Source organism: Lichenostomus cassidix, chromosome 14, assembly GCF_008360975.1.
Source record: "Lichenostomus cassidix isolate B80296 chromosome 14, HeHo_3.0, whole genome shotgun sequence".
In the NCBI taxonomy this organism is placed as follows: Eukaryota; Metazoa; Chordata; class Aves; order Passeriformes; family Meliphagidae; genus Lichenostomus; species Lichenostomus cassidix.
The window spans coordinates 4,003,322-4,028,278 of NC_139495.1; the positions used below are offsets into that span (position 1 = coordinate 4,003,322).

Sequence of the window (24,957 nt, forward strand, 5' to 3'; positions counted from 1 at the left end):
TTAAAATGTAATACTGGCTGGAATTCACAACTAAAGTTGCAAAGTTCCTATTTTATTTAAGAAAAAAATATTATTCCTATCATCAGCCTACAGAATTGAGGGGATTAAGGGGAATTTTCATATTACTTAAATTCAGCATCTACCTTACAAACTCAGGTTGGGAAGACTCCACCCAACTGAGGAAAAAGGTCACTGAAAGGAAGGTTCAGAGAAAAAAAACTAAAGTCTTCTAAGCCACCTCACTCCACGATTTTCTACCCAGGAGCAGCAGCCTCCACATATTTGTCAGAAGTCAGGCAGTGTACATTCCCTTGTGTTTTGCCAGAGTCGAAAAATTCCCTCACAATTTAAGCTGATCTTACGATGGCTGTCAGGGTCATGCCCCTGGGCAGGCTTTCCCATCACCTCGTTTGCATTGTCCCCGCTGCCCGTGTGACCCCAGTCTGAGCTAGTTCAGGGAGCTGCACAGCTGAAAATTAACTTTAAAAACAGACCTCTTAAAAAGTCTAGATCCATTTTTCTAATATTAGTGAGGGTACCATTTGTATTGCACCTCAGGGGCATTTCACTGATAAAATATGATTAGCAACAGACTAGTGTATATCCTAGGAATAGATTTGTTATTTTTTGTATCAAGGGCAGAACAAAAAAGTCTCTCTTTATAGACCAAAAATACAAATGCTCAAGATATGATATAAAAATATCACGTACAACTACAAGTCAAGAATGTGTTCCATGACCAGATCCTATAAACCCACTCAAATATGTTTAAAAGCAATGAAGTTGATATCACTTTAAAATAAAAGGTTCTTCCCTTCTCCGCCATGTCACCCTTTGAACTCAGACCTTCAGATGCTATATGACCTAATTCCTACAGAACCTTCCGGGGCTGTGACATTCCAAAGGCCATGTCTGTAAAGGTCTGGAAAGGAACTGGAAAGTTTACTTTACTCCATGGGCAGACATAACTTCAGAAACCCCAACTTCTTTGGGAACAGGCCTTTGCATGAAGTTCCATTTTTATTCTGCATGAGTTATATGGATGATGAAGGGTCGTCTTTGAGGCACGTGCAGTGAAGAGTCTTTATTCACTAGAAAACACTCACTTGATAGTCAGAAATAGAACCCAAATCTCACCAATTACTTGCTTTCCAGCTGTAATAACTATAAGTAGTCTAATCCAATGCCACGCTATAGCTGCTAACAGTTCTTCCTTTGGTTCACACAAAAGTCTTCTTGTGCTGAATTTAAAAGATTTCAAGCAAATGAAAGATGGAGCCAAGCACTGACAAGAAAACAAAATACTGAGAAATGGATCAGTGGGCAATACTCAGTTTCAGTTCTGACTGTGTAGACAGGAAAAATAATGGGTATCAATTTAAAGTTAATCGTAATGCACATGCATAAAGAATTTGCATCAAAGACGCAAAGGTACCTTATTTCTGGCATTTTAAAATCTGTGCACAACTCATAAAAATGATTCTACTTTGTATGTTTGAACTTCAAGAAAACACAATCTTGAAAATATCAACATATCATCAATTTGTTCCTTAAAAGCTATTTAAATACGTATTATGTATGTACCTATGCAGAGGGAGGAGGAAAGGCCTATTTCTGTAACGAACTCAGCATGAATAAGATTCTGCTCCATGAGGAATCTAATTGCCTCTAGTCAGCCCAGAGATTCATTACAGCAAAAAGATCCAAGTGAACCAAATAACCAGTCCATCCAGAATGTGATGTTCAGGTAAAGCTGTACAGAAAGTTGATAAATGCACGGAAATCTTTTCTTTGAGTCAAGAATGTGTTCCAGATTTGTACATGTATAATGGTAAGAACAATAGGACAATTGAAAAAAATCCCTCTGACACATACAAAAGCCCAATCCCTTCACTTAACATCTTCCTAATAATTCACTTCGAGATTTTTTTTTAGTATTTCTATGGTTTGCTTAAGGAATCTTTAAAATATTAGACAGTATTTTCCTTTGTTATTTAAATATATGACTATGCACAGAGATGTCAGAACCTTCCAGAAAAACCTTTCAAGAACTGCGAGGCATGGACAGAGATTTGCCTTCTGTTCTTCTTAAGTGAGGTGAGAGCCACAGAGCAGAACTGCCCCAGCCTCTCCCCACACCCAGGTCACTCCTGGCCTAAGCATCTCCTGGTAGTGCATGAACACAACGAGGATAAACACCTATTACTTCTGGTCTTCCTTCAGCTCTAACAGGACCATTACACTGCACTCTCAAGAAATCGCCTGAAACACTGCACTTGAAATGGTAATAGATATGTGTTCACAGCTCTTTGAACTTGCTGTAAGAAGTCTTGAGAATAAGTACTTTTCCAGCAAAACATAAACACATAAAGCAAACCAAGAGTTACCACAGCAGAGAGAGTGAGAAGTCGCATGATCTGGCCACAGAAAATGCCAGCTGTCTCCACCCCAGTCCTACTTAGACTAGGCCTGATCTACTCCTCCAAATCAATTGTTTAATTATTATAATTATATACACAAAGAATCCAACTGTTTAAAAACTAGCACATACTTAAAATGCTCCTCTAAAGAAAAGGAACACAAAACCCAAACCAGTTCCAAATCCTGAGTTTCCAATAAACAGTAAGGGTCTTTCAGAGTTAGAAATGTTTCCTTCTATATTTAATTCACAATCTTCTTCACTCTTCAACAAGTATTGCCCTGACATTTCACCATCTCTCCACAACCAAATACTCTATGTAAGTTGTTTATCATCTCTGCACTTAATGCAGTTTGAAATTTGCTTGAAAATGCTCCTTACACTCAGCATATTTATAATACACCAGATCAAATATTTGAATTAAGAAAGTTGGGCCCCAGAAACATTTTCATCTATCTACTGGGTCATGGCTTCTTCCAAAGCATAATGCATATCAATACCACCTTAAATGTACATTCAGGTATTTGTAGAATTCTGAATACAGATTTGATTAAGTAGCATAAAAAGATTTTGCTTCCATTGCTATTAAACTAAGAAAAATCAGACAAGCTTCTCTTTCTTAATATTTAAAGATACCAGGCTCCTGCTGGAGAAGCTTAAAGCTTTGCAGTGCTTTTATCTATTTTAAAATCTTTCTGAACAACAGCCATCAATTCGAAGAAATATATTTTCAAAGTATTCTTTCATTCCTCAACAAAAGACAGACATTGGGAAGGTACTTAAATCCATTAAGATGCATGTAGAGTAGCCTCTAGCGACTTCCAACCTATTTAAATAAGCAGAATTTTTCTATTTCCATACAAATATTCCAGTAGTTTAGTAAACATTTTGTACCTCAGTAGGCATCAGTGTTTGTTAATCTCATACATAACGAATAAATTCCAATCCTGCAGGAGCTCTGTGTATTCCCAGGACTCTGCCCAGGCATGCAGACCCTGAGCCAGACGTCTCTGCAGGAGGATGTTCCTCTAAGTACAGTAGGCAGCGGCTGGGGCCAAATGATTCACTCCTACCATCACCTCGCAAATTCTAATTTGATAATTACAGTGATTATCAATTAGCATCTCATCACTATTTGATGACACACGATGGCTTGAGGCTAACTAGCACCTCATACTCACATTTAACAAAAATGCCACGAGAAGAGGGCTGGTGGCAGAGGCCAGCAGGCATAAGGAGCTGAGTAAACACAGGAATGTGCAAGTTTTAGGACTCTTAGAGGTTAGTTTTTCTGACAAGGCCCTGTTCAGAGATGGGCTAGTGCAGACACAGACCCAGTGTGAGGGGGCCCTGAGCAGATCCCTGCCCATCACAGGAGTGGGAGCACCATTCCCAGCCTGGAACAGGTCACAGTCTTTGCCTCCTGCACCCAGAAAGTGACCCCCACAGTGAGAAGGTTTGCACTAACAACACCAAGGTTCGAAGAGAATCCTTTATTACTCAGGACAACAACCCACTGTACTTTTCAGACTAATTGAACTCACTTTAAAAAGGAAAAAGAAACCAAATAAATTTATATTGCAATGTGTAACGCAACTACTGGAAGACAGAGTAGCTGAAGAGCTAAGCACAAAATGAATTTACAAGTGGTTTTTTCTACAGTTCACCACTAGATCAGCTTCCACATGGATGATCATTCAAGTTTAGAGAATACTCAACCAACCTGTTGCAGCTGAAACTCATTCCTTCCATACACCTTGCAGTATAAGATACTCGATCTCAACAACTTCACCTGATCTGTTTCCTATGAATGAAGAACCTGCATTTCAGTGTGCCTGAAATACTTTTTTTATGTCTTTAATGCTGAAATAGTTGTTATAGAAACATTAGCTGGTTATAGTATTGTATTATGATTCATTCAAAAGAGCTATGGCCCATATATTTAGAATGTTCATTTTTTTTATCTTATGAAAAGACTGAAGTCATGTAATTCTCTCATGCATATGACCACATCATTCCATTAGAATCTTCTGTGGCTGTAGCAGAATTTCCATTTTCATGAAGAACTTTTATAGAAATTGTCATCTTCTCTCTAAAGTAAATTTTTGCATAAAAATGATGAATGTCTTTGAATCCATTAGAATTCAGAGTGCAAAAAGAACCATAAGTTAGAAATTACTACAAATTTTGTGAAATCCCAATAAAAGCACTCTGCTTTAGACCTCCGCACTGGTTTATGTGTCAAATAATTCTTAAGAGGACTTACTGTAATCTTCAGCATTATATAAAAATTAAAATGCATTTTGTTTCTGCATTACATAATTGCTTTATCTTTCATTGTTTCATGTCTTCTAGACTTCATACCTTTATTTTCAGAAATAATATATCTTATTCTCATCCCTTCCCCTCCCTGCCTTAAATATTGTTAGTTACTTAAAACTAACTTGGTGTAAGGCCTTTTTTTTTTTAGGATAGTTTGTATACACTACATAACTCCCTGAGATATACAGTACCTGAAATTGATACTACTGCAAATGCTGAGTAATCTGAAATATGCTATTGAAAAATTATGCTCTACTAAGTGCTAAACAAAAGTTTCAATTAACTTCTTAATGCAGTGAGATGGCTAGTTTACTACTAACCATAGCAAAACTGCTTTACATGGCATCTAAAATTATTCCTGAATCACTGGCACCTAAAACTACCTTTTATCATTTTTGTTTTCATTTTTAATGTAAACAGCAAGAATCATCAGCATTTGTCTTCCAACACAAAGCATCATATTGGCACCTATCAACAACAACTACCAAAAGAAAAAAGCAAAAAGTGACGTGAATTTTAATTTGCAGAGATAATTATGTCAGGTATGGCTTGTTTCAGGATAACAATACCCTGTTAGGGCTTGCAGGCCTCAGCAGAAGTAATTTGGGAATAGCAGTGACAGCATAAACAAAGCACTGAGAAAGGTTTATGAGGGTGGAGTCCATATAAAACACTGGATTAAATCTCTCCCGTATCCTGCGGCTCCAAACTTTCTGAGGATGCAGCAGTAAACCCTGAGCAGACAAACTACAGCAGACTTGGCTTCCAACCCCTCTTCCTCAACACACGAGCCCCATCCACTTATTAAAACTGAATGCACCGTTGTTCCCCTTGAAACACTTGAAAACAAAGAAGCTAAAACACAAAGCCCATTCCCCTTCATGGAGTTCTAACTTCCGCTTTTAATAACTAACTCCTGGTCCCACACGATACAGCTCTGCATTGTCCAGCACACCCCACTTCAGCCAGACAATGCACACAGCAATAAAACTCAACCCAGCAAAGAAAGTGAAAGCTGCGTTTGTTCAGCGTGTTATTTGGCGCAGCCAACTGTAATGCTTCTGCCTGCCATTTATTGTTTACTCTGTCAAAGGATTATTAAGAATTAAGCTACATTTGGCAATTTTTTGAGAAGGGAATTTACATGCAAAGTGACTGACACTTGATATTTAGAGTCTATTGGTCGACTCTGACCCTTCGTTTACAAGTGACTCATTTGACTGCAAGGATCTCTGATGTGGAAATGCTCAGATACGAATCAATTGCAGTTTTTGTCTCGGGTAAATGTTACTTGGCAATCCAAAAGAAATGAACAATGCTGAGACCGAGGCTCACATAGAATAGTGCTCATATGTTTAAAGAATTCCTTTTACATGCCTGGTTTAGTTCTAGTCGGAGGATTTATGACTCCCCTTCTCCCAATAACTTATCTCAGAGCACAGTGTTTTTAAACACACACACACAGACACAGAGACACACACACAAAACCAGCAGTTAACTCTTTTGCTCCCTGAAAGAACAGCACAGATGCATTTAAGTAAATTTAAAAAGCAGGTTTGGTGCTGATAGGGATTTTGATTCTCTGTGGGAGGTTGGGATAGGGGAAGGATAGAACTAGAAAGGGAGAGAAACATGTAGGTACAGTTTGCAAATCCCTGCTCCATAAAGAAACGATTGTGTGGTAAGAAACGACCATTCCTACATGAATCAGCTCAGTGCCAATTCTGCAGTTTACCTCTGATAAGGATAAAAGTAAAAGGGTTTCTCTGTACCCAAGCAAGATTCCCTTCCTCTCAGAAGGCAGATGCAGCATTTCTATAAACAAAAATGTCTCTAGCCCTACCTTGTGCCAGTGCTTGCAACATGTGGAGCTGAAGCAACAGAAACGCCCACCATCCCCGACAGAAGATGAAACAGAAGTTTAACTTTATCATCATTCCGCCTCGCCTGCTATTCCTTCGGGCAATAATTTCGCGATCCACCTTTCTTTCAACCGGTATTGCCTCACTGATCCCCATCCGATCCGACTGGCTGCCTCTCCTGACGGCGCTTTGGTCATCGCTCATTCCGCCCCCCCGGGCCGGGCTCTCTGTGGAGGGTCGGGAGCCTGTGCCCCGCGGTCTGGGGGGAAGCGAAGCCCCCACTTCCCAGGATCGGCGGGCTCTTTGATTTGTGCTCACTCCGCCTGCAAGCCGAGAGCAGCACTCCGTGCGCCTCCCGCTATGACAGTCGCCACCTAAGTCAATGTTTCTTGTGGAGGTATTGATTGCACCAAAACAACCAGTCAGAAATGTGAAACACATGTTTCTCTGCACTGTCACATCCGATGCCTTCAGCAGAGAGGGAGTAAGTTCATGGGCGTCAGTATTTCAGTAAATCCGGATCCTTCAGCACATCGCAAACAGGAACAGGGAGAAACTGATCCATCTTAGCCACCAGCAGACAATCCAAACAGAACCTTTCATACCGCAACGGTGATGGAAACTGTTACCCCCGTCATTTTTATGAAGCGTGGTGAGTTCTCCAGCATGTGTCCCATTCTCCTGCAAAAACCCTCCGATGGAAGTGTTAAATTCTCGTACAAGAGGAAAAAAAAAAAAAAAGGCGACAAGGAAAAAAAAACTAATTGAAAGTATCTCGTTATTCCTTGCGCCAAGGATTTATTTCAGACAATTTCAAGATTAGCCATGCAGACAGGGTAGTCTCCAGATATCCCCGCAAAGCTCTGCATAGTTTATATTAATCCGATTTTCCTTGGGATACAAATCTCTACCGTCAATAGAAGGGTTTGAAGGGTCCTCGAGCAGGTAAATCGAGCAGCTCTGGCTGTGATTCCAGCTCGCTGTGCAGTCAGTCAGCCACAGGCCAGTGCCGGTGTCACTTGAACTCTCACGTTCAGCCGGAGGTAGGGAAAACCTCAGTTGATCCTGTCTCCCTCCTCGAAGGCTGGTGCCGATCCCTTCCTCGGAGAGAGACCACGACAAAAATCACCTCTAACACAGAAAGCGCTTTTTCTCTGGGCGGTTGTGGACGCGGCAAGGAAGCAAAGCCTCAGCTGGACAGTGTCCGGCGCGGGGAGAGCGAAAATCTCCCGAAACAAACAGCAACAAGGTGAAATCCACCCAGCTCTGCCGAGCCGGGCTCCTGCTCTCCGTGCTGATGCAGCCCAGGGATCGCAGTCCTTCCTGCGAGCGTCTCTGCCTCACAGGCGCTGTAAACACAAGGGGGAAAGCGCGATCACAACAGCGGCAGCGGCGGCAATAAAACCCAACCGAAAAAAAAAAATAAAAAAGAAAAAAAAAAAGAAAGCAAGCGCTGGAGGTTTTACATTTGAACAATGCAGCGGGTATTGTTTCAGTCCCGCCTTCCGTAAAGGGAAAACTTTCGTGGGAGATTCCCTCCCCCCCCCCCTTGTTAAAGGAAAGGAGTAGTTATAAAAGAAGTGCACCCAGGATGAAGGCGAGTTAAAAACAAAGCACCTAAGCGCGAAGTTGATCAAACACAAGCCCCGCCGGCTCGCCCCCGCCCCCGAACGCCGCCTCAACTTTTCTCGCCGCCTCGGGCGCAGCGCGGCCGAACCAGCCCTGCCCGCTCCCCCGCCATCCCCCCGCGCCCACCTCCCGTCCCCGCCCCGCGTCCCGCTCCCCTCAGCTCCCTCCGAGCCGGCAGCGGCGCTGCTGGCTCACCTCCCGGCTCCCCGCACGGCTCTCCCGCCCACAGCGCCTCATCCCACCTTCCCCTGACCTACACCTCAGCGGCGGGGCTGTGGCCGGGCTGGGAGGGGCGGGGGGAGCGCATCCTGCGCGGGGCTGTGGGGATGTGTGTGTGTGTGTGTGTTTGTGTGTCTGTACGCGCGTGTATCTGTCCGTGTGTGGCACTGTCGGGACCGGGCGGTGCGGAGGGAGGGCAGGGGGTGTATTTCGGTGGCGGTTCCGCAGCCGCGGCAGGGCAGACACAAACACCACCGACACAAACGCCACCGACACAAACACCGCCATCCCCGGCGCCTCACGCGCTCGCCCCGGCGCGCGCCGCTCCCTCCGGCCGGGCCGCTCATTGGCCGGGGAGCGCGCTCGCGCCAGGGGCCTCGCGCTCCCGCGGAAAGGCGGGAGCGACGCTGTGGCTCGCGCCCCCCTTTGCCCCCACAACCCACCCCGCGCGCGCCGGCCTGAGGGGACTCGGCCCCCGGCCCCCTCATGCCGCTTGTCCCCGTTCCCGTTCCCATCCCCGTTGCCATCCCTGTCCCCGTCCCCGATCCCATCCCCGCGCGCGCAGTCCCGGCGGGCGCTCCGCCGCCGCGTCCCCGCGCTAACAGCGCCCCCTATGGCCGCGCGGCGGGGACACGCCGGGCCCGCCCGGACAGGCCGGGCCGCCGCCGCCGCCTCATGCCGGGCGCGCCCCGCGGCGGCAGCGCTTCCCGTCCGCCGGCGGGCGAGGAGCAGGAATGCGGTGACAGAGCCAAGGGAGCCCCGAGGTGCGAGTTAACCCCGTCCGTGCGCGCTCGGCCGTGCGGTGCTGCCGCGTTCCTTAGCGCGGCGCGGTTGTGCCCCGTGAGGGGAGCGAGGGCGGCAGGCTGGCAGAGCCGAAGTTAGAGGTTGGCTGCTGCTCCTTCTGCCCCTCTGACAGGCGCTGTGTGATGATCGAGCCGTGCAGCGAACACTGTACATTATCCCATCAAACACAAGGCCATTTTCCCCTGTTATTAACAGCCGGTGTGATGCGTGTCTGACAGAGGTGTGTTACCCAACAAAGCGCCTTTTTCTCAAGCCTTTGTTATTTTCCAGCATACAGAAAGGTAAAGCAGCTTCGCAGTTTGCACCCCAGCACAGATGAACAGCATTCCCTAGCTCCCTGGCAGTGTCTCCTGTGCCCAACACTTGCCCCAAAGCTGTCCAAACCACTGCATCCATCAGCATCCAGAGCTGCCGGGCAGCTTTTCCTCCTGACTCTCTATCTCACAGGTACATCTTGGCTGCCAGATTCCCTCCCACGCCAGTCCCTGCTTCCTCTGCTATCCAACAGGTTATTGAGTTTTATGACATCTCTTGTCTGCCCACCCTTCATCCCTCTGTGTGCCAGCTTGTTCCTGTGTTCAAGAAGTTGCTGTACTTAAATCCTCCTTATTGTGGCACCTTTTCCTGCTAAGAGATATGAGCTGTATTCACCAGCCGCCTCTTCCTTGTGGTAAATAGAGTGAAAATAGCGATTCTGTTGTGCCTCTCACGTCACACTTTCCTTTTTTTGTGCGTAGACCACATTAATAATTATCTACACATATCAGGACTCAGTGCTTATGATTTTCCCTGCAATACGTCCGTTTTGAGAACAATGCAAACTGAATCCAGATTGTTTTTTGCTGTGTTCAGAACTGACCTCAAGGAAGTAACAATCTGTTTGTAACACCCATTGCACCGTTAATAATAGTTAATTTACTGCAGCATGAAAAGAAACCATTTTATTTAACCAGTAATTTTGGGTGGGACTGATTTGCCTTAACTGGAAATGGAAAATATATTTAATTGTGTGTTGGGCAGTTTGTTTTGGCTTTGTTTTGGTTTGTTGGTTGTTTTTTTTTTTTTTAAGTACTGTTAACAAAGGAGCATAGGGCTGTTCACAGAAATTTTAGTTTAAGATTTCAAATTCAGTTTGATATCTGAGAAAGTCCTCAGTGCTTCCTCATAAGTTCTAAGGGAGGCAGTTTGCAGTGGTCATGACGGTATTGTCAAAAGTCTGCTGAAAGAGTCACTGTCAAACTGTTAAAACCAAGGTGCTGTGAAGGAGAAATATTTATTTCTGTAACTTTGCTCAATTTCAGTGGAAACTCGTTTCACCTTGAAATTAACATGTTTCCCTTGCAGCCCTTTAAATCTGTTCAGCCTGGAAACATAAGCATAGGAAAGTAACCTGCAAACATAAACATAGGAAAGTAACCTATTTTCATCACTCAGGCCTTGCTTTCTTGTTTAAATATGGTCATGTCTTTTATACTTGCCAAGTCAACATTCAGGGTGAAATGTCTGCAGTTTGTTATTTCCTTATTTTTAACAATGAGCATGGCTAAGAGGGCAACATTCATGGTTGGGGTTTTTTTCTCTTTATCTTGCTTACAGTCAACATACTTAATAGTGTTCATACCTGAAAATATTATCTAAAATCTTGTTATATAGATTAGTGAAAGCTTTTTACCACTTCTCCCTCCTGCATGCATGCAACAAATAAACATGTAGCAGGAATACTGGTAGGAGAACAGCTTTCCCACCCGAAAAAGCAGAAACAACAAATCTGATGGTCATAAAGACAGAAAAAAAAAGGACGGGATGGATTTTCAGGAATTTTAAAAGTAAGTGCAGAAACAAAAGAAGCGATGTAATTAGTTTTGTTTAAAGGTGGAAAAAAAGAAAGTTAAAAGTCTTTTTATCAATGACTGTCATGTTTTGAAATGAGGTGTAAATGCAGTGAGATAATGAGACAAAAGAGAAAGGCAGATAAGGTTTCACTACTCAAGACAGGCCACTTAGTGAAAGGCAGCCTTCTAGCCAAGAAAGTGGAAACATGGAACTACTTCCGCAGGAAAATCTCACCAATGTTTTTTACAAGACTTTATATCTTCTAGGCTACAGCGTATTGACTCTTTAACAATTTGAGTTAGCTAAACTCCTACCGAGAGAGAATTCTCATATGCATGTAATTGTATACACTTTTTAAGGTTTCACTTGTTTGTTTGGGGGTTTTGTTTGTTTTTTTGGTTAGTTTGTTTTTGAGAGATGCAGCAGGTTGTTGGGATCTGCTGTATCTCCTGATGCAGTCTCTGGTTCTTGCAGTCATTGCTGCGTAGTACCCAACTGGGGTCTAGATTATACCAAATGTGATGGTTTTTAGCCAGGTAATTTCTATGGGTTGTTTGGCTTTTTTAGTCTTGTAAGCCAAGTAATTGTATTTCATTATTTTCTATTTTAAAAAAAACCAAAAAAACAGACCAAACCAAAATCAATCAGTGATTTTTATTTTTTTTTTTCAATGTAGTGTTTTTTGCCAGTGCACTTTCTTTGATGATGACTTGCTCTACCTGGAAGATTTAACTGGTAAAGCAAAAGTGTTTACGAAAACCTTTGAAAATTAAATGGAGAGCAATATGAACACTATAACAGGCAAAATGAAAGTTAATATTCTACTAAGGTCTTCATCATAGGTGATGTAGAACAATTAACATTTTTAATTCCTTGGGTAGAAGGTATAGATCTTGTTGGTACCCTGAAAGCAGTTTCATGGGTTGTTCCTATGCTTCCATTTTCCTTCACTCAAAAGCTTAAAGTGCAAAACTGAGGACAAGAAATTTTATTGACTATCACATGATAGTCCCAGAGGGTTTTTATATTGCCTTTCCTTTTCTCCCAAGAGGGACAGTGCTTTAGAAAACAATGACTGTGCAAGTAGAAAGTAACTTTCTTTCAAATAGGAATGTTTTTCAGCATATTAAATCAACCTGAATTCAATGAAATTTTGGGAGGGGGCTAAAATCTTCCCTAACAAGGGTGTATTCCCAAGGGACACGAGCCTGCTGCTCTGCTTTTATCGAGTAAATATGCTTCTACATCAATAATAAACAGTGGAAGAGAAGGGAAAAAGTATCCCATTATATGCTGGAAGTCTCAGGGGAGACATTAGGCAATGACTTCACCACACTTCTGGAAGTATCTTCTGCAGCAAATGCTGTTGTAAGAACAAGAATAACTCCCATTAAATTTTACTGGGCTTAAATAACTTAATATGGTGTCAGTTTATAAAGCCCCAAAACAAACAGAATGACAAATTTTTGTTTTCTCCATGTGGTTTGAATTTACATAAAAGAAATTAGAATTAGATTTATGTACCTCTTAGGTCTGATTTTAAATTCAGAAATGCGAGCAAATTCAGAGTTAAATTCCTTCGCTTGCTTTTTAATGCGATTGTGCTGAGGAGTGTGGGAACAGACGAGGCGCAGTTCTAAGGCACAGCGGTAAAAGTTGAGGGCAGAGTGAATATATTGAAATGTTTCAGGGCTTTTATGAGCCTGAGAAGGATCCTGCTAGCGCTGTAGCATGGCTGTATTTATACTCAAATACAGTTAAGCTGATGGAGACAGCTGTACAGTGAGGCCAAGGGGCTAACGTGGTTTCTGAATTATCCCATCTTCTGTATTATCCCAATGTAACGATAGGCTTTCCCATTTAGCCATCAGAAGAAATTCACAATGACCCAGCCATGTTGCCCTGCTGTGTTTTATGGAGTAGAGAGTTAGCAAAGTAACATAAAGGATCAAGACAACAGGTTCTGCGTTTTTGAAATGGAGACGTTTGAAAACATTCTCAGAGGAAGTCTACAGGGGCTGTAATGATTCTACTCCAGACAAGTTGGGTTAGAATGTAGAGAGAGATCTTCTCTTAAGAAGTCTGTGCCTTCAAACACCAGCGGGTCTGGCTGCCCAGCCATGGGTTGCCGGGATTGCCCTTTCATGATTCTGATGATGCCCCAGGCATGAGTGACCTGAGCACTTTGAGAACTCTCTGAAATTGCCCGTAAATACTGGGGCAGACTTTGGACAAAGGCTAAATGTTTCCATCGAACTTAACCTTTGTACTTAGGAGTGCCATCTTGGTGACTTCCTCAACTTTCTAGTTCGTCAGGAAAAAATAAATGAAGCAGAATCTGACACCATAAGTACAGAAGAAATCTACTGACTAGCAGCTGAATATTACTAGTGAAATGCATTAATGCATTAGCTTACACTTGGTCACATTAGGCAGAGAACTTCTGAGAATACATCAGACTGTAGGGAGTGAGATATTAGCTGCATTCTTTTTCCCCCTATCCTTTTTTTCACCTGGAACTAAACCAAAACCAATTCACAACATTAAAAGGTACTGCTTCTGCAGGACATGTTTCAGGTAGGACATAAAATGTTAAACACTTTGAAATGAGATTATATTTCATGGTCTTTTCCATTTTTCAATAACTTCTGTATGAAAAACCCAACAAATGAAAAATCCCAGCAAATCCTAAACTTGGATCCCATGCAAGATCCAGTGTGATTTCTGTTGATTACAATTTTCTGAATTTCCCAAGATACTGTAATATGCCCATGGTTTCTCCCAGAGAGGATGTCAGTTCAGTGCTTAGCGAACTGCTTATTGTCTTCCATGTCCTTATTCACAAAGATACCTAAATGACTTTCTTGCAGTCCCTGAACAGTGCAGAAAACTGTTTTTATCGAGGGTATGGGTTATTTTCAGCTGTAGTATAAACACCTCGTCTTAAGTAAGCAAAGACATCTGTTGAACACTTTGTAAAGGGATTCCATTATTACAGTGAAGAACAGTGTTAAATGTATACATGGAGATCATATTCCAAAATAAATAGCATATTCTTGAAATCCTGTAATTGAAAAATGAAAAGTGCTAGGTGTGATGAGTTAGTTCATTATTACCACCCTGCATTTTTCTGACGTGATTGACGTGATTCAAATGGAAAAGCCTTAAAAGCAAAATCCCAGTGTGATAAACAGATGACAAGAAGGAGGATGAAAACAATTACCACGAGGGCTTGAGCAGTCACACTTACTAAAGGGGAGAAAACTGAACATCTCGGTCATATTGCTGCTGCCATGGTCTACAATTTGCTCGTCATATAAGAAAAACAGGTCATGAAACGGCAAAGTGAGCTTTAAAGAATAAATAGAAGGTATTTGCAGTGATTGGCCACTTTAGCTGTAAATGATTTTTTCCTCCATAGGACACAAATATATTCGTAGTGTTTTAAATTAAGATTCAAATCCAGAGGAATCTGCCACTATGTATTTCAGCAGATACTTTTCTGCCATAATGAGACCATTGCTTGTATTTTAAGAACATTTTGGCTTTATTAATCTTTTGGGCCTGAACACTTGTGTATCCAAGGATTTTGTAGACTTATTGATGACTGAAGTTGAGACATCAATTTTAGATCCTATAACCCTGGTTTACAAAAATAAAAAATGGACCAGACTGTTGGTTCAGGGAGATGAAGTAAGAGGGTTAATGTGAGTGAGCCACCATGCCAGATGGTTTTCACAAGTACTGCTATTTTGGCATAAAATTAATGTTGTCCCAAAATATTTTTCACCAGATATCTGGTGCAGAGATTCTGACCAGCAGGCTCTTATATTTAGCAGCCAAAATAATTTATTTGTCACCACTGTTCTCCTTGGCTGCATCCTTGTGTACATCAACTCAGCCCTTCTCTTGACTGGCTGTAATTCCACTGGCATCTACTCAGTGCTTCACAGCTTTTTCTAGACTGGTTATTCTCAGTTATGTGATTCTTCCTTTCTTCTGAGGTTTTCTCTTCTTCTTTTCTTCCATTTTCTTTTTTTTTAAGATGATCAAAAGCAATTATAATATATCTTTGAATCTGTTCAAGATAGGACAAGAGTTCAGATTAGCACTGAAGAGCTTTCCTTTCCACAGGTCTCTTATCATGATTCTGCTAACAGAAATTAATTTTGTAGAAATCCAGGCTTGGGCACGGACAGTACATTTCACCATTCTTACAGCTTTAGCTCAAGGTTATTATTGCTGCTCTGTGCTCAGAAGGGAAGAGTGCATACTAATTACAGACATTTTATCTTAATTTCCGTAGCAATTAAATGTTATTTTAAAAGGCTAATCTGAAATATTTTCTAAGTGATCCACTTGGGTGACACCCTTGCACCATTTTTAGGAAAGCGATGAAAATGTATTTAAATGTGTACTAAGGTCTTGATTCAGACCTTGATTCACTTTTCACCATTATTTTACAATATGAAATGCATATTCCTTGGAAAAAAACACCCACAACAAAGGAGTTCATACCCGTGATAAATTTAAACAGCAGCAGAATATCAGGATAGCTTTGACAGCATAGCTGACGTAAAGGAGAAATATTGGAGTAAAAATAAAATAAAACAATCTTTATTGAAGAAATTTATGTTTTAAAGGAAGTAGGAAAGCTTTGTGGTTATTTACATAGAAACCATTGATTTTTTTTAACTACTCTGTAATGCATCTATGCAGTAATTTAGAAAGCTTATACTTAAAACAGATGCCAGCATTATTCTTCAGAGAGTACTCGGAACACAGTGAGTGTGAGACAGATGGATGTAGGAGAATCAATAGTTCAGAGAACTCCATCAGGTGCATGCATTGCACAGAGGTCAAGTTTGATGAAACCCCAGCTTCGTGAATCAACACTTCTGATGTAAATAATTCACAGTAATGGAAAAAAATCCACTATGCTTATATGGGATGAATATAAATAGACTTTTAAATAATTGTTCGTGAGCTATGATATGATCTGACTCTTGTGGTTGGCTTATACAGACATGTGATCCTACTGATACAGAGTTTTAGTATAGCAAGAGATTGGAGGGTTTTGTTTTAGTCATGAGTTTAGCAAAATAAGGAAAACTATGATCTTTAAACTGAGTGGCATTTGCAATACAACAATGCTATAGCGTCTTTGCTCTTTTAATGAATATGCTGTAATAAAATCTATAAATCTTCAATTAGTATTTAAATCTGATCTCATTCCTGGTTTTGTGTGTGTATCTTCAGGTCTTAAGTATTCCAAGATGACTCTAATATGACCTCCCTTAGGGAGCAACTCCACAGGGCTCTCCTAGGTCAGAGAGGAAAAGGTACAAAGTGAGATTACTTGCTCTGAAAAGCACTTTGTGATCAGAACAGGACTTCTGTTGCCTTATCAGGGAAGTAAAGTAAAACTCACGTCAGTCTGGATCTCCAGAAAGAGATGGAACTTAATTCTGATCCAGCGTGTTTGTTCAGCTACTGCAGCCCTACACATTTTGGTGTCATTACTTCCAGTTTTTACTGGTAGGGTGAAAAAAAACAAAGAAAGTCATGTGTTGTTATTATTTTTTTTTCCTGCAGAACTGTAATGGATTCCAGATCAGAGACTATGTAGGATGAGAATAGGAGCTCCTTTGTTTTGCTGAGAATGTTTATCATTGCTTCTCCTGACAGTCTTATAGAGGAGCTTTTCAAGCCCCCTCACAAGGAGGAAAATTAAGTAGATAAGGGTGAAACTTCAATTTTGAGTTGTAACTGGGGTTCATTCACACACAACTGAACTCAGTTATGAAATTTATAACCTTAAAACCCTAAATAAAAATAAAAAGGGCTAAAGAAACTGATGGGAGGTGGTGTATTTTTCTTCTGTATTTGTAAAGAAATAGCAATGTATTTCTTTGCTAGTCGAAATTAATACTTTACAAGAGTACAGAGAAGAATGCAAATACCTTCAAATTTATAATAGTAATATAATATAATATAATATAATATAATATAATATAATATAATATAATAAACATAATGCCTGGCTATACCATGTATTCTTGAAAGAATTGCTGAAGAAATTCTGTGAACGGTCAGTGTCTCTTTAGCAATAGAATTTCCAGAAGACTGGAAAGAAAACCCAATGTTGCGTAAATATTTTAAAGTTAATGATGCCACAAGTAATCCCAGACATGTTAATTGAAGATCAGTTCTCATGCACTTAACAGACTGCTTAAGATGGAAACAGTAGAAACAAAATTAACAATCAGTGCCGATTGATCTGTTTTTTATGGAAAGCAGATATTGAACAGGAATGCTGGTGCTTTGGATGACACCACAGCCTTGACAGATAATCTCCCATTGTTTCATTTAATGCACTTCATTTGGCCATAATTTCTTACCTTATTATGGTTTTAAAACCAAGCGGGTTGTCTGATGTTCAGCCCTTTAGGTGGGAATGATGAACCAAAACAAACTTCAGAAAATCGTATCAGGTTGAAAGGTGTGTGGAAGTAGTGTGTGTTTGGGGGAACTTTGTCAGATGTGTTTTTAGGCCTGATGTTATTCAGGATCCTTCCTGGAGAATGACATTCTGAGAAATCTTTCATCTGTCAGGAAAAGCGTGCTTTGGGATGTAAAAAAAGTCCACAGTTGAAAAGTGATGCTAAATTATTTCAGACCACAAATAAGAGCAGAGGTTGTCAACAGTGAATTTGCATCTCTATGGTGACACTTGAAAAAGCTCAGCTGAAGCAACTGAAAGTGTGAAATTAGAGAACATAAATTGAAGAATGATAAATCCCTTTGTGGATGTCATAATTCCTGAGTAATGTGAACTCTAGTATGCTGGAGTTTGGAATTGAAGAGATTTTTGACATCTGAAATGAAATAATCACCATTGAGTTTAAATTATTTTATTTATTGCCAGAAGCTTAGGTTTCCTGGTCCATCCACTCAGACCATTCCAGCTGGTAATTGGTCTTTGCATACTTTACCTAGAAATGCAATGGCCTCTCAGTCTGTAGAAGACATTGTTTATTAAGCAAATAATCTGTAAATAGACTTTTTGCTATTCTCAATTACAGTTTTCTTTATTTTCAGTGTTGTTTTCTAATAAAAATAATGTGTTAGTATTCCAACTAAAAAAAAAAAAAATAGTTTGTGTACATTATTTAGCTTTAAAAATTATTGGGAATTTGCCATGTAAACCAAAACTGTTTCATCCAAACCTTAGAGAAACAGCTGCCTCACAAGCTGGAGTAAAATACTGACCTTATCCAAGGAAGTCTTTCCATTAGTTTCAAGGGGAAGACAGGAAAGGAAGTTGCTATTGCACAGGGGTTGATTGTTCTCAGTTTCACCTGAATCCAGAGATCTTTGTTAATCACAGTAGCAGCCAAAGAATTACTCTAATGTGCAAGAAAGAAAACAAAAACACCAGAAAGTGTTCCAAGTGCTGAGAGACTTGTCAAGAATAAAATGTGTTTGTTGCTTTGGTGACACAAACAAAGCCAGCAAGGAATGATATTTGCAATTAAATCTTTAAAAAAAAAGTTTCAAATTACACTTATTTGAAAATGCGTGGGGGGAAGAAAAAGTTAGTTTGGAGTCTCCATATTTCTCTTATATGACAAGAGAAACTTTGCTTTGTGGCATTCACAGAACAATGTCATATTTTGCATTTTCTTTCTCATCTCTTTACTCCAGCCTCTCAAAAGGAGATTTACACACTGTCTCAGACATCCTACATACATAGATTAACAAGAAATAAATTGGCCTTGGATGCTGGCAAATCTCAAAACCATATGTTCAGAGAGTTCTTTCATTCAGTTGTAATTAATTTTTTACAAAATTAGTAGCTTTAATCAATTGGATACCTGGATGGAGTCTGAATCCTGCTATGGGTGTTTGAAGTCTCAGGGAGTTTGAAGTCTCAAGAAAAGCTTTCATAGCTGTGGCCTTTCTGCTTCCACTTTATACGTCTGTTTTAAATAATATTGAGACTAATTCTGCCCTTTGTCATAATGATATAAATCCAAAATAAAGCCTTAATACTGCAAGGACTTAGTACATGTACTCCAGGCAAGGGACAAATCCTATATATTACAGCAGTAATATATACATGCTTAACTTGCAGCAGATGAATATCTCTGCAGGATTTAATTTAAGCAGACACTTCTAGTTCCAGCGAATGTCACCTGGAGCAGAACTTGGTGTGCTGGTTGGAGACACTGTGCTTTGCTTACTGTTATTGCTTGATCTCTAACAAGTCCCAGGGGCTTCTAGTCACTTAGTGTTCATTATTTAGGCAAAAACTCATTAAAAGGCATCCTCAAATGCTGTAAAATAGTGATTACAAAAACTCTGAACAAAGAAAGAGCAATACATCTTAAATTGCTGTTTGGAATACCTCAGCTGTAGAATATTTCAGTTACAAAGCATTTTAAATTATTCTGGGTTTAGTTACTTTAAGGTATACTTTTAAGTAATATCCATAAATTTGTCCCTAGAAAAATATCAAAAGGGTGAAATAGAATCCTTGTTTTAGTTGTGCCCCTGTGTTGAATAGTCAGACTTTGCATTGGCTCCCTGATAAACATTGCAGTGGAGAGTAATTCTGAAAAAGAAAAATGGAAGAGCAGCTTTCCTTCCAGCACATTGCAGTATAACGTCTTATGACACAGCTAAGTATAGCTAATTTATTTGGAGCAAGGGGTTATTAAGATGAAGATTAATGCACAAATAACTCTTTTTCCTGGAAGCTTACAGCGATGCATAAACTCACAAAATCTGTTGCATGGGAGGGTTTTCAACTGTGCTCAGAGTAGCTGGGATCTTTTCATCAGTGCAGTAATACTCAGGGTACTCTTCCAGAGGCCACTGCACAATATGGGAGAAGGGCCTGAATGTTGCTTTTATCACCACAAACATGTAAGTGTGTATATTGGAAGAGGAATAATTGTATCAGGGGTTCAAGATCCATTATGATTCCAAGAGGAGTCAGTACCATGATTACATGCTAAGATAGCCTAGAGAAGCCACTGAGCAACAAATGGGAGTTGTTTTTTTCTTTTGGTAACCATGTTTGATAAATTACTAGACCATCATGGACTGCTTTTGTTTTGTTTTGCCTTCCTTTGAAAAACTGGGTATTAGGTAGAAATAATATTGTGATTTTTAGGAGATCTGGGATCTTGTCCTGAGTAACCCCCTGTACAACTTCCTCCATGCATCTAATGTGTATCATATGTCTAGGGTAATAATTTGCAGGAATATGGCAGAATGTCCCTCCAGTAAGGTTAGGGGTAATAAACTGTTGTTAGTAGTTCCAAGGTCAAACCTCAGTTCTTTCCATGGAAATAAAAGATAGCACTGCATTACCTTGTCAAGTTAATACAGTGTGATAGAGCAGCTCAGGCAGCACATCCTGAAAGACTGTAAATGTCTAATAGATTTAGGAAAACTGTACCTCAGGGAACATATTAGGAAGGATTCATCAATGGATCAAAACTGTCTTGGAGCCTTACTTATTGGGGACCAGCAGAGTTTTAAATTATTGCTTTCTTAAGAAAAGCCTCAAGACAAATTGTATTTCTTAGATTAGCTTTACACGAGTGGTCAATAGTTTCTGTTGGAGAGTTTTGAGGGTTTGTGGTGTTTTTTTTTTTTTAATACTGGCATGAGCAATTTCAATAATTTGAACTCTGTAATTAAGTTTTGATTTTTTTCCCAAATGATTTTCAAATTGCTTAATGTGCTGCTTGTAGTCTGTCATTCTTTGCAGATGAAATTGGACATATTTGTGAAGTGCCTTAGCAGTGTGTCTGTAATGACAAAGAACCTTAATTATAAGATATGCGTTTGCATGTTGTGCATTAATTAGACACAAAATTAGCAAAGTGTGAAGTTTGTACACATGTTCACACATATACAGAACATCAGGAAGTTTTCATCCATAGATGTATCCCAATGTATGTAAGCATTTGGAATCAATACTGGTTTAAGGGTAATGGCAATTAATAAGAATTCTGCTGTTCTGTGTGTTTTGAATTGTTCTACAATTCATCCCTGTGAAATCAGTTACTCGATGTTTACAATGTATCTGAAGTAGAAACTGGCCTCTATTCTTCGTGTATGATTGAATTTAGACCTCCCTATTATGCTGTTTAAAGTCATGATGGACTGTAACTCACAGCTTAAGCAGGAAAACTTTATACCAAGGAGCAGATAAATAGGATTAAGTTAATAATTCTGCAGTTCTGGAGTAATTGCTATTTACAAAGCACAAACTGTGGTTTACTGATGACATCATTAGAGTCTTGCTTTAATTAAAGTCTATATTGCCTGTGTTTTACTATGACTGCCTCTTACTGTAAATTGATTTTATAGGGCACTAATTTGTAAACTGGATATTGCTGCAGAATAAGACATGGTTATATTTTTGTGGCCTAAATGCTACACAGTATTTAGGAACATATTTAAAGTTAAGTATGTGTTCAGCAGTTTGGTTGAACTGTTGCTTCTTTTATTCCACTTCATTCAAATTCGAGCCTCAAACAGACATAGTAAGGATCTGATCCTTGTGATCTTATTGATGTCAAGCAATGCCTTAATTGCTAGATTGTCATTTTGACATAGACTATTCTAATTTCCAAACAAGAAAAAACAAATGCAGGTTATTTAGCAAGCTATGTTCAAGCCTAGAATTAAAGTGTTCTGACAGTATCACAGAGAAGAGGAAATAAGGTTTTAGATTAGTCTGTTACCAAATATAAGCCATGGCTTGCATCACATGGAAAGGAATGGATGTGGCCTCTTTATCAAGCACCTATTGATTTTTAGCTTTGAGAAGAGTGACCAACCCAAATGAATTTGGAGAAAAATGGCATTTTTTACTGATGCCTGCAATTGTTGGATCTCTGATTTTGTAGTTCCCATAACAACATCCAAATGACTGAGGGCTCTGCACCAGTGCTGTCCATTGAACCTACAGGATGTGGCTGCTATTGCTCCAGTTTCCTCATTTTTCTGAGAAATACAAGTGCTTTGGGAAGCTGACTTCATGTTTTCTTCCAGAAAACAAAACTTTACTGCTATTCACTGTCTGTATTTTTCCATCTATAAAAAAAAACCCAAAACCCAAATATCTAGTGTTGGGAAATTCTTACATCCCACTTACAATTCATGTCTTTGTTCTTCTTTGAGTGCTCAGAGAAATACAGTACAGCTGTATATTTTTTGCTTCAAAATTATAGCAACCAAGAAATGAAAATACTCTTTTTGTTGCATTTTATTTCCAGCTGAGTTTTATCAGCTTCGGCAGAATCCAGCACCTTAAGAGGTTGAGGGAGTATTTCTTTAAAATAATTTTAATCATTTGGGATGCAAATGAATTAAGAGCATGTAAAAAGAGCTCTGCAATAAGAAAATATTATTTTTGTGGCCTGCAACTTACACTTTGCTAAGTTAGATATTCATTTTGGGAAAACTTTTTTTATTCACTTCAGGTAAACCTGAAGCTGCATTCTGGGATCTGTGTGCACAGAATGGTTTATTCCAACAAATTGACAGCCCTCATACTCCATCTAACATGCTGACAGTACAAATAGTTGATCTATCTTGAATTTGTTAAGACATAGACAGGAGAAGGATTTAAAGGCTGGGGAGCATTATTTTGTTTATCCTGCTGGTGATGAAACTAACACTCCAAATATCTGATGGAACCTGCTATTTTAGAGATAAAAAATGCCTGAACTGCCAATAAGAGAGTGAAGAGCCTTCTTTGCAAGTAGCCATGATCTTTAATTTTTTTATTAAAGTTATTTTCATAGAATATATATATGTTAAACCTGACAGCTTGATTGCACTAGGGTGTTGCTCCAGGGCATCTATTTGGATGCATCATGGACAGAGAATATCAACACAAAATAATTTTGCTGGAATAAAAAATCTGTCTATCTTGCTGTCCATTTTTACTGTCTCAAGTGCACAATTCAACAGTTTTGTAAAATTGAATAGTATATGCTCCAATTCTCTCTTGGAATGTCGTGATGTTAGGAAACTATTGTGTTTCTGTGCAGAAGGAGATGGATCTTTATTCCACAGCAAAGCCTTGCCTAGAGCATTATGATTTTTCCCTACCCATATGTTTAATGTATGTTCTTATATCCAAATTGCAGTGAGGACAAACCTCTTCACGACCACCTCTTAGCTATGCCTTGCAAACGCTCGTTATGTTAATTAAGCAGTTTTTGTTATCCCACACACAAAACACTAAGCCTGGAAGAAATTTGAGAATACATATTAACATCCTTAAAATACACACAAACAAAGGTATATGTTTATGTCAGGAAAATGTAATAGCTATTCCAAACACAAGAATTACCAAGCAAGAAAATTGCATCAGTATATTTGGGCTTAAATTGATCTTCGAGGCATGGAGGCAGAGTTAAGAGACTGAATGGTCTGTCAGCAATGCCATTCAGGGAAACTTAAGAATGTCAACAGAGAGGAATATATATGTAGAGTTCTTTAGGCTACTTAAGAGTGCTGCAGCAAAGAAGCAACAATATCACCCTGGCAAAAAATCAAAGTTAAGAACCTCTGCATTAAGTTCATAATTACTATGAAAATATGTTTGTAACACTGGTTTTAGATGAACCTGAGTTGTAAGCACACTCTTCTTTCTTTTATGAATATAATCTGCTCCGTTTCAAAGCATGCCTACCACATGGAATTGAATGAGGAGCAGAGACCCCAGAATAGCAGGAGAAGTCCAGAAGACTGTGGAACCAGAAGTAACTGAGGACCTGAAATTGTCTCTCCTAGTCCTCTCTTGCTCTGTGTGGGTTTTTTAGCTTGGGCTGGCACCAGCTCAGGTCCTTCCATATGGTTCCTGGTGGTCTCCTGCAGCATTCCATCACTGCCACAACAGCACTGGTTTGATGCCTTAACAATGCATGTCCAGGTCTTAACATGTTTGGATTTCATTTGGATCTGATCTGTTCTGTCTTACTGCTGCAATTTATTGCTCTGGACATTAAAATTCCTCTCTAAAAGTCTGGCACTTTGCCTGCAATTTAGCAATAGGCATGTACAGTCTAACTTAAAATTTAATGTGAAACTCAATTTTTAATTGGTTTTTGATTGGTTTTACCTCAAAAAATAACGAATGGGTTTACTTGCAAGTTTTGGAATTCACCTTTTTTGTTCAGACAAGCAAGCAGTTGGAGTAATTTTTTACAAGTGCAGAACACAACTCCATTTTGACTATGAAACCCTGACCTGCTGATATGCAATTAGTGATTCTCATGTTTGCTCCATGCTTCACCAAATCCAGACCTGAGCCTCAGACCTGCTGGGTTTTCCCCAAGGGCTCTATGCTCCGTTCAGAGCAGGGGAGTGGTTGAACATGCTCAGAGTCTGTGTGGACAGCACAGTAACTTGGTCTGCAGGAACTGCCATGCAAGCTCTGGAGAAGCATCTGTGCCTGAAGCTAGAAAGTTCCCATTAGCCAAGGGCTGTGGCTGCACTGGGAAGGTTTGGCTGGATGTGCTCAGTGTGTTGCTTGGACTAGACTATTGGTGTAGGTCACTTCCTACTGAACTACTCTGCTCTCAGTGTGGATTGAATCTTGCAGGCACTGGCAGCTAAAATCAAAGTCTCCATTGAGCTATTCAAGCTCAGTTTTTTAGATTTACAGCAACTAAACTCAGGCAGATTTTCAGAAGAATGGCAAAAGCTAAATCCCTGAGGGGAGTTACGAGTACTTGCCAGTATCTCACTCCCATTTCTAGTCCATGAGGCTTAATGTTCCTTCTGTCATTGAGTTTCCTCTTATTTTTTTGTTGTACTATATATAAATTGCTC

The 24,957-nt window shown here is 40.0% G+C and overlaps 2 protein-coding genes across 5 annotated transcripts in view; both read right to left on the reverse strand.

Moving 5' to 3' along the window:
- The window catches only part of SDK1 (sidekick cell adhesion molecule 1), a 378,509-nt gene extending 370,167 nt beyond the window's left edge, over positions 1 to 8,342 (reverse strand). The window contains exons 1-2 of one of the 4 annotated variants that reach the window (XM_085074532.1): positions 8,221 to 8,342; positions 6,585 to 7,952 (exon numbers count right to left, since the gene is read on the reverse strand). In XM_085074532.1, the coding sequence (XP_084930658.1) occupies positions 6,585 to 7,044 (460 nt within the window). In that variant the 5' untranslated portion in view covers positions 7,045 to 7,952; positions 8,221 to 8,342. Of the gene's footprint in view, positions 1 to 6,584; positions 8,164 to 8,220 lie in introns of those variants that run through there. The other 3 variants (XM_085074531.1, XM_085074533.1, XM_085074534.1) reach the window with 3 other exon arrangements.
- BRAT1 (BRCA1 associated ATM activator 1) overlaps positions 1,444 to 24,957 on the reverse strand; it is a 211,404-nt gene continuing 187,890 nt past the window's right edge. The window contains exon 14 of the transcript XR_014855072.1: positions 1,444 to 1,457. The gene's annotated coding sequence lies outside the window, so the exon portion shown is untranslated. The remainder of the gene's footprint in view (positions 1,458 to 24,957) is intronic.